Below are 9,931 nucleotides of genomic sequence, written 5' to 3' on the forward strand. Positions count from 1 at the left end.
CTAGTAGCCCTAGAGCTTCTCATTCAAAGGCCAAGTTCTCATTGGTGCTGACTCTGCTGTCCTTTGACCAGCCATTTAACAAGCCTTGAGCTTTCCTAGTTCTGAGTACTCAAATCATGTGCCCCACAACCCTTCTCCCCCAACTGGAAATCTACTCAAGGCTCAGTTCCAAATTCTACCTTCTCCAGGGAGTACCCCTAATCTGACTCCTTCCTGAAGTGATTTCACCTGAGAATGCCTACACTCACTTCCTTGGCTACAAAACAGCAGCCGCTCTCTCCCTACGGACTGCACGCTTTGGGACTAAGCTGGCCTATGTACTCCATTTACCCCCAGACCCCAGAGCAGGCACAGGACAGGTATGCAGCAAACTGTCCCGGGTGATGCTCACAGCACCTAACAAGAGAATCCAGAGACCAGTCTTCTGCCTCTAACCTCACACACACCCAGCCCTCAAGTCTGTCAGGGGTGGGCAGTGGCCTGTCTGGAAACATTTGCCCTCTGCTAAGAAAGTGGTAAAGTCAGTGCAGGCTACAAGAAAAGGCCCTCAACTGGGAGTCAGGAAACCTGGTTTACGTTCCCGTCCACCCTTAACCAGCTCTAAGTGAATCCTTTCACTTCCCTGTGCCTCAGTTTGCCGATCTGTGAGATGGGAGGAAGGGGTGAGGACTGAAGTCGTGGACCTCACATTTCTAGCGGCTTAAACAGTGTGTGAGTAAGGCAGAGAGCTAGCGCGCGGTGTGCACCAGGGAAAATCGCCAAAGCAGCAGAGGAGGGAGTGCTGTGGGTGGTCTGCGTCTGTTCATCCCGCCCGGTCTTCGGGGAGCAACGGCCTAGGGACCCCCTCTGCAAAGCCCGCAGCTTTCGGTCCCACTAAACCTGCACTAAACCTCTCGAGAGAATCTCTCGGACAGCACTCCAACAAAGCGGACTGCGAGGCCGGGGCTCCGCTCGCTCGGAGAAGCCGCACCGGCCGGCGAACCCGGCCTCTCGGACTCCGGGAGCAAGCGGATCGGCGCCCTGGCAGGCTCCGATTGTCCTGGCCGGCCGCCGCCAACCGCCACCTGGTCCCCGGCAGAGCGCAGGAGGGGCGCCGATGCGCTGCTGTAGACACAAAACTAAATCAACCCCTTTGGCAATGATGTTTACAGTCAATCTGGTTAGGGTAATGCCATCAGCAAAAAAATTCTAAGCATCTCTCCAGTGTTTTCGACAGATTAGCTCTCACAGTTACCTAGACAGATGTGAATCCATCCCACTTGTCGGCTTAATGCTTCCCCGTTGCTAATGATGTTCCAGAGGTATCAGAGAATGGAAATAAATGGCTGTCCTGGTAGCTGCCTGGAGCTGCCTTAAGTGCTGAGCCTGCTGAGTATCAATTGTTTGTTTGGTGGCTTTCAAGGTAGAGTGGTGCATTGATTTGTTTAAACGCTGCAGTGCATTAGTGTTTCTTATCTCCTCCCAAGCCTTCAGCCTCATCTCATTCAGAAGAAGATAACCTACTTTATTACAGAGAGAGCATGTGCTATTCAGTGACTTGAAATATGATTGACTGAACTGTATTGATTTTTTTTTTAACCAACCTATGTCTCAGAAGCATTTTTGAACTAACACTATGGAACTTCTCAGTCTAAGGGAAAGGGATGAAAAGAAAGGATTTGGTAAGAAAACAGACTATATAGACAGGAATGCTAACCAATTTTCTGATTCTTTCAGAAATCACTTCTGACTGGCAGCCCTGGGAAATTGTCATTTTTTTTCTACTCGTTCCTTCCTTTGCTCTCTTTCTTTCCTCTCCTTCCTTCCATTCCTTCCCTCTCTCCCTCCCATTCTTCTGACTCCCTCTTTCCTCCCCCTCCTCTTCCTCTGACTTCTCTTCTCCTCCTCCTATTCCATTTTTTCCTTAATGATATCTCTTCAGCTAATCTGGTACCCAATCTCTTACAACACGAGTTATTCATGATGAATTACTCCAGAACAACAAATGTATAACATCTTAAGAGAACACCAAAACCACAGAAGACAGAAAGTAGTAATAAATGCAAGCTGTCTTTCAGACACTGGGGAAACTGCCTTATGACCAAGGCTAAAACAAGAACCCGTCTGTATCTTCCCTTTAGGGGGAGTATCTTTGGGAGATGCAAATGTGTTTCTCCCGATGATGTCCTCTGAGCCCAGCACAACTGCATCTGGTCTGTAGCTCACAACATCTACACCAGGCTTCCGAGTCAGGACGTTGGGACTCTCAACTTCTACTTCTGGCAAGCTTGCTTCTCTGCCTTGGGACCTGGGAAAAATCTACTGTTCTCCAACTATCAGACAGGTTGATTGGGACTTTGGAAAGATTCCTTATGCAGCTCATGCTCCTTTTCTCATAGGGCAAGTTGCACAGAGGTTTTGTCTGGTCCTTGGGGCCTCAGTCTGAGAAGAGAATACTCCTTCTGGTTGATATTCTTCTGTGCCTATTGTTTAAGCTTGAACACATGGCTCACAAAATCCCCTAGTCTTACCTCATTCTCAAAATTAATATATTGAGTTTTGAAACTCAAAATCTCCTAATTGACTATACTAGTCCCCCTTATCTGTGGAAATATGATCCAAGACCCCCAGTGAATCTCCAAAACTGTGGATAGTACTGAATCCTACATATGCTGTTTTTTTTTCTTCTTCCTCTACATACATACCTATGATAAAGTTTAATTTATAAATTAGGAACAGTAAGGGATTAGCAATAATCAATAAGAAAATGGAATGATTATAACAATATGCCAGCATCACTACTCCTATCCTTTGGGACCATTATAAAGTTAAATAAGGGTTGGTTGAACATAAGCACTTTAATACCATGACAGTCAATCTAATAACCAAGATAGCTTCTAAGCAGGTAGCATATACAAGGTAGTTACACTGGACAAAGGGATGATTCGTGTTCAGAGAAGGATGGAGTGGGACAGCGTGACATTTCATCATGCTACGCAGAATGGTGCACAGTTTAAAACTTATGAATTATTTATTTCAGGAAATTTCCATTTAATATTTTCAGACTGTGGTTGACCACAGGTAACAGAAACCACAGACAGAGAAACCATACATAAGGGGGGACTACTGTATATGTTACTCTTTGCTTTTGCATTTGAACAATCTTACTCTTCTCTGATGTATGTTTGGATGGGGAGCATCCCCAAAGTTAAGGGAGAACAGTAATTAATTTCTCTAAATTTCACCATACAACTCCCCCACCCCCACCCCCAATACTGGCTGCTGACCTCACAGAAAGTCTTTCCTGGAAGGGGGATCTGGGTGGCACATTTCTGCATTGGCCCTAAAGGAAGTGATGGAAAAGACAGTGTAGCAGAGAAAGTGTTTTAAACTCAATCTAAATCCCCATGTTCCAAAAGAAAAGCACTGAAAATAATTAAGGAATAAGATGATTTTAATAAGGACATATGAACTTTTATTTTATTTTATTTTTAACTTTTTTTTTTCTTCCCCCTCCATCAGCATCATATCTGTTCACTTGTCTTAACAAGTTCAAGGAATTGTGATTATTGTGTCTTCTTCCCCACCCACCCCCGTTTTTTTATGTATTTATTTTTAGCTCCCACAAATAAGTGAGAACATGTGGTATTTCTCTTTCTGTGCCTGACTTATTTCACTTAATGTAATTTTTCTAAGTCCATCCACATTGCTGCGGATAGTAGTATTTCATTCTTTTTTATAGCAGAGTAATATTCCTTTGTGTAGAAATACCACATTTTCTGTATCCACTCATCTGATCATGGGTATTTCGGCTGGTTTCAACTCTTCACTATTGTAAATAGTGCTGCAATAAACATGGGAGTACAGGTATCCCTTCAACATGATGATTCTTTAATTTTACCTTAGAAGGAAATAAAATATGTTCCATTGATGTAATTGATACAATTAGCTAAGTGCCTTTATTTTAGAGTTTTGTTCCAGTACAAGAGGAGGGAATAGGAAGATATTTAAGGATCAGGAAGCCTTAAAGAATTTCCAAATACTAATCCTTGCTCTCCAATCTCTAACTGTCATTCTTAATATGGTTAAGTAATGATTTTGCCTTTTCATCATATTTGCAACTGCCATTGAGATATGAACAGCTACTGATTGGATCCATGAAGACCTGGATTCAAATAAATACCTGCAATGTTATACACTGACTGCTGTGGGCTTGTACACATTAACTTTTGAGTATCCATTTCCTCATCACCTTGAACAGCTACTGATTGGATCCATGAAGACCTGGATTCAAATAAATACCTGCAATGATATACACTGACTGCTGTGGGCTTGTACACATTAACTTTTGAGTATCCATTTCCTCATCACCTAAGTGAGCATAATTGCAACTATCCCCTGGTGCTGTTATGAGCATCAAATAAGATGTTATCAAGTGCTCCTCCCCTGTCCCTTCACCCTTACCCTGCCATGCTCTGTATTCTCTAGAGAGTAAGATTTAATTACACTGAGACCCAGAATCTACTCATTTCACTTTTTATGAATTAGAGCTGTATTCCATGCTGGGTTGAACAGCTGATGTCACTATGGAGAAAAAATAACCTCATTCACAAGTACCAAGTAAGACCCAGCTCCATGTGGAGATGTGTTACCTATCAGAGCCATGCCCCTTCCTAACCCTGCTGGAGCGCATTATTGCTCTTACTCCTGACTCCTTTCCCCAAAGTCGTAGAACCAAACACTTTGTACCAAACACAGATCCTAACAGAGCCAGTGCTTTCTGCATGACCCAAATTAGGATGTGCCTTGCAAGGGCTATGTCCAGGGCTTTTCACTGTGGTGAGGTTGAAAAAAAACAATTGCCCTGAGTGACAGTGTCTAAATGTAATATTAAATCAGAAGCAAAAACATGATTAGTTATGCAATCTTTGTCACTACTCCACTTATACCCCTTATGTCCTGAAATTGAGGAACTATGTTTTTATATTTCTTTTTTTAATTTTGTTACTGTGCTATCAACTTTAGATTATTCTAAAGGAATAATAATTACCAATGTTTGTTGATTAGCTGAATAGTTTCATAGGGTCTTTATCAAACATATCATTTTGTGGCACCATTTATCAAAATAGGATAAAGAAGATCCATAAAGAGGTGTTTTCTTTTGTTTCTATTTTCTGTTACTTTTTTTTACTTTTCCAAATAATGAATGGATAGCTCCCACTGATTCCCACAGAGTGTCCGAGCTTTTTTCTATGCACAGTGAGTTGTCCTCAAACCAAGGGCATGGATGTTCTCCTGCAGGGAATGAATATGAAGCTGACTGGGAAAGAGTCACATCATCAGTCTTTCAAGGGAGCTACGGAACTCTCAAAGACAGATTTGAGTACTGGGCGGGATGTAGTGAGGACATTTACTCAGATTAATTGTGCTGGCAGTCTAAACAAGTAAAATCTGAAATAAAGGATGTTGTTAAAGACAGGCTATCTTATTAGTTTCTTGTACATAGAGTCCAAATTAATGAGTAACACATGGTTACCAAGAAAGGTATAGAAGAGTAATAATAAATGGATAAAAAGACTTTGTAATACCATATTAGCTGACTCAATTTATTGATTACTCATGAACATTCTTGAAATGAATTTCTTTATTCTAAAATTGCAAATGGTATAAATACCATTTGACTTTGAATTAAAAAGATAAAGATTGAAATCCTGGTAAGGGCAAATACGAACAGAACATTCTGGGAAATTTTCCTGAGCTTATTTCCCTAATTTAGTGTGTACACTATCACCTGCACAACATGTGTTTGATATTTTCTAAATCCTTCTCTTTATATGATTTATTTACCACTTTTCGTGCCTGGTACTGTGCTACATTCTCTGAAGGAGTGCCCTCAAGTAGTATACAAGTAGATTTATAAAACAATACTTAAATTCACAAAATGACCAAACTCGATTTACAAGCACTTTAATTGTGATTAAGCATTAATTATATGTAATTTCAAATTATAATTGTTTAAAATTTATACTTAAAACAACACAAAATTACGATAAGCTTGGGATGGGAATCTGGGAATGAGGGGAGACTAATCTAAACTTAACCTTGTGGTCAGTGAGGGCTTTGGTTCTTTGCAGGGGATACAACAGAGAAAGTTTAAAGTACTGATTGCATGACTGGCATAGCAATGAGTGATAAAATTATGAAGAGGTGAGCAAACTTCACCTGACAGAAGAGACTAAAAATCAGGGAGGAAAGGATGTGCAAGGCTGGTAGTATCAGTTGGGAGAGGATCTGGAGTATTAAGGTAAAAAGTATATTCAGTCTGATGAATTATGAATGGGGGTCCCAAAGGTTTTACTCCAAAGAGTAACTGGAAACACCAGTGGGAATGCTGGCCGAGCCTAGCATACCTGCTCTAGAAGACTGCGTTGCCCACCCACCCACTCATCCACAGTGTTGGGCCCTGGAAATTGATTTATAAGATACGACCTGAGTACCCCTCCCCAACTCTATTTTCTCCAACATTTCTAAGAAATATTGGAAATTATCACCTCATCTGAAATGGGCAGGAGTAGGCTGGAAGTCAGATGTCATCTCATCTCTCCAAACAATTTGGAAATGGGAATCAGGAGCATTTTAACCGGTCTGTTGGGCAATTAAACTGAGGCCATGGAAAGTCAGTGCAAAGGGTTACCCTTCTGAGTCACATGCATTTAAAAAGAGAATGGATACTCTTGGGAGGGAAGGCAGATGAGAGAGAGAGAAAAAAGAAAGAGGGAGAGAGAACGAGATAGGAAAGAAAGAAAGAAAAAGTGAGAAAAGATAATGTAAAACAAACACAGAGAGGAAACAGATACGAAAAACCACGGTTTTCCGGAGAAGATGAGAAAATAAATTCAGTCTCTGCCATATCTCCAGTCCTTGATCCAAGTCTTTCCTAAATCCTTCTCCTAGATTGACCTATGGTTACTTCATCATCTCTCTGTAGTCTTATATTACATTGTGGGGTTTTTTCCGGAACCCTATTTGTTTATTTTACTTGGAATAAGATTTTGTTATTTGGTACCAAAAGAACTTTGACCTGTATAGAACGTTAGTATTGTGCAGACACGATGAAAACAGGAATGAACAAGAAAAAGTAACACTACTTGGAAGACATTGGAGAGGAAGGATATGAGGGAATCAGGAAGACACTTGAACTAGAAACTAAGGATCAACCCAAGATACTATAAAGGAATGCTCGACGAGAATAAGTGGATGCTTATATATGAAACTTTGCATAGAAGAGTCAAAATTATCTACAAAATCACAAATATGTTAAACAAGATCATGCTAAGTATACTATGTGCAATACCATAATGCTAAAGGAGGAAATCAACAGGTACAAGGAAGCCAGGACATTGTCCAAATGATTTAATTCTGGAAAAATAATAATGAATTTTATTAATTTTTTTATTAAAATGTAAATTCAGTAAGGGTAACAATTATGTCTGTCCATTATTCACCACTATATACAGGTTCCTAGAAAAATGACTAGTAGTTTATATTTGCTCAGTAAGTATTTATAAATAACTCAAAGTGTTGTTTTTTGTTGTTAGCAGAACATAAATGAGGCCACAATGACTGGGAAAAGTTAATTTATTAAATCCTAATTTGCTGTAAGAACATTATATAGGTGCTAGAAAAAAATAAAATCAGAGAAACATGGTAAAACCTGATAGAGAGGACATTGCAGTCCAGGGAAAAAAAGGATCAAAGCTGCCCAAGAAAAGTTAATTTATTAAATCCTAATTTGCTGTAAGAACATTATATAGGTGCTAGAAAAAAATAAAATCAGGGAAACATGGTAAAACCTGATAGAGAGGACATTGCAGTCCAGGGAAAAAAAGGATCAAAGCTGAAGTTGCATCTCAGGGGTCCTGAGCCAGGAGCCTTGGGCTTTAGCGCTGCCCTGCCCCACCTCCAGGCCAGCAATACAGCCAGCCAAAGACTGAGGTCTTGATCCTGGGGCCGGACCAGCCCCACCCCCATCCACAACCAGATCTTAAAATGTAATTATTAACCACCTGTGTTTCTTTGGGTGTGTGACTTATCTGCTTATGTCCTTCACCAAATTTGTGCTTAGATTTTTCTAATTCATTTTTAAGAGTTCTTTTTGCAATAAGGATATTAATCTTTATGTATTTAAAAAAATATATAAAGAGTAGAATAATGGTTACCAGAGGCTGGGATGGGTGGGGGTTGGGAGGAGGATGAGGGGTGAACTAATGGGGACAAAACTATGCTATCTACCCTAAGTGAATCATTGTGCAGTATATGCATGTATTGAAACAACACACTGTATCGCACAAAAATAAATATAATTTTTTTTTTTTTTAAAGCTGAAGGTACAGACGTAAGGTTTATGGGTATAGGAGTAGCCCTTAAAACTTGAGAGAGAGAAGTTGCTGCAGAAGGGGTATCAGTTTAGCTTTAGGGGAATTTTTGCTTAATAAATAATTTATTACCTTACTCTGCATCGTCTAAACAGGAAGAGCCATCACCTGCACTGGTATTTTATAATCTGATGTCTAATGCACAGGTCTTTGGTGTGAGCAGCCTCTCTCTTTTGTAGGGTCCAGGCTCCATACTCATCTTTCATCAATATGCACCATCTGCATCTGTAGAGCTGGCAATACTAAGTATCACTGGTGATGTACAGGGGCTCTTCTTAGAGGCATAGCCAGGCTTGCAAAAGGTGCAAAACATGAGCAGTAAGACACCTATAGAAAAGGACAATGGATCCAATTCTACTGAGGAGGCCGCACCTCATGGAAGTGTAAGAGTCATACTGAGGACAGCCTGGGTCATCAGTGGGGAAACCATATTAAGCAGCAAAAATAAGGGGGAAACATGAAAAAAATAGGAGAATGAACTGAGAGGATTCTAATCATGGTGGCATTATGATTAGAGAAGAGTGGTTTGAAAAGAGCTCTTCAGATCTAAGAATCTGAATAGTGAAGTCATGCTAAGATTCAACATGAATGCAGTACCTAGTTTGTTGTGCGCATACAGCATCATGAAGCTCTGTATGGCTAAATAGGTGATGTTTATTGGTAGACATCCACCAGTTCACTCAACAGATGTCTGTACTCATGTATTCAATAATTATTTATTGATTGCATGATATATGTAAGACATTGTGCTGGGAACTATGGAGAACTAATCATGAATCTAACAGGAAACTCTACTTTCAAAGTAGAAATTAGCAAAGTTTATGAAAGAGACACACACCAAGTAAGTTGAAACTTCCAAAAGAAATTTCTCCTATACTCTTAGAAGATTTTACCTAAAGTAAGCTCATCACTAAAGAATGGAAAAGCCTCTGATCTACTATTACTAAGGAAAATCCCAGCTAATATGAATGAGAGCCCCAAGCTCATATCTGTGCACAAGAAAGGAGAAAGGAAAAAATGGATAGGAGGTCAGAAAACAGTGGGTGAGAAATTAAAATCTCCATAAAAGAAATCTAAGAAAAGCATATAGGAAGCAATCACTCTGCATGCTTCCCAGCTGACTCACAGGAGATTCATAAATTAGAGTTGGCCAGAGGAGGCCAAGGCAGAGTAGGGAACTGGTGTGGGTTCTGCCATGCCCCTTCCTGGGCGTGACCTGGAGTTAGAAGGTATGGAAGAGAAGTCTTCATCTTAGATGGAGCCATTACACTGCTGTCCCTCTTGCTGTTAATGTCCCCCAGCTGCAACAGGGCTTGCGCTGCTATGGCTAAAAGCTGAGCTGCTGGTAGGGGGTAGATTGCTTTCCACAGAGGAGACCAGATATGCTTTCTTTGCTACTGTGGAAGCAACTCAAACAGTAAGTCCACTGGAAGAGGCTCTATCCTAAATCCTTTAAGGCTAGGCAAGTAATTAATGTGCCAGCTTAAAGCCAAAGAAATTCCAAGCACTTTGCTGTG

General features: G+C 40.5%; 1 protein-coding gene across 1 annotated transcript; it reads right to left on the reverse strand.

Moving 5' to 3' along the window:
• Positions 1–884: 884 nt before the first annotated feature.
• On the reverse strand, positions 885–9,664 carry LOC103597096 (chromosome unknown open reading frame, human C17orf112). Its single transcript, XM_008580894.1, is given in 4 exon segments — positions 885–1,104; positions 9,253–9,403; positions 9,516–9,552; positions 9,554–9,664. Coding segments are annotated over 4 exon segments (519 nt in total).
• Positions 9,665–9,931: the final 267 nt, after the last annotated feature.

Source organism: Galeopterus variegatus, unplaced genomic scaffold (assembly GCF_000696425.1).
Source record: "Galeopterus variegatus unplaced genomic scaffold, G_variegatus-3.0.2 Scaffold2194, whole genome shotgun sequence".
In the NCBI taxonomy this organism is placed as follows: domain Eukaryota; kingdom Metazoa; phylum Chordata; class Mammalia; order Dermoptera; family Cynocephalidae; genus Galeopterus; species Galeopterus variegatus.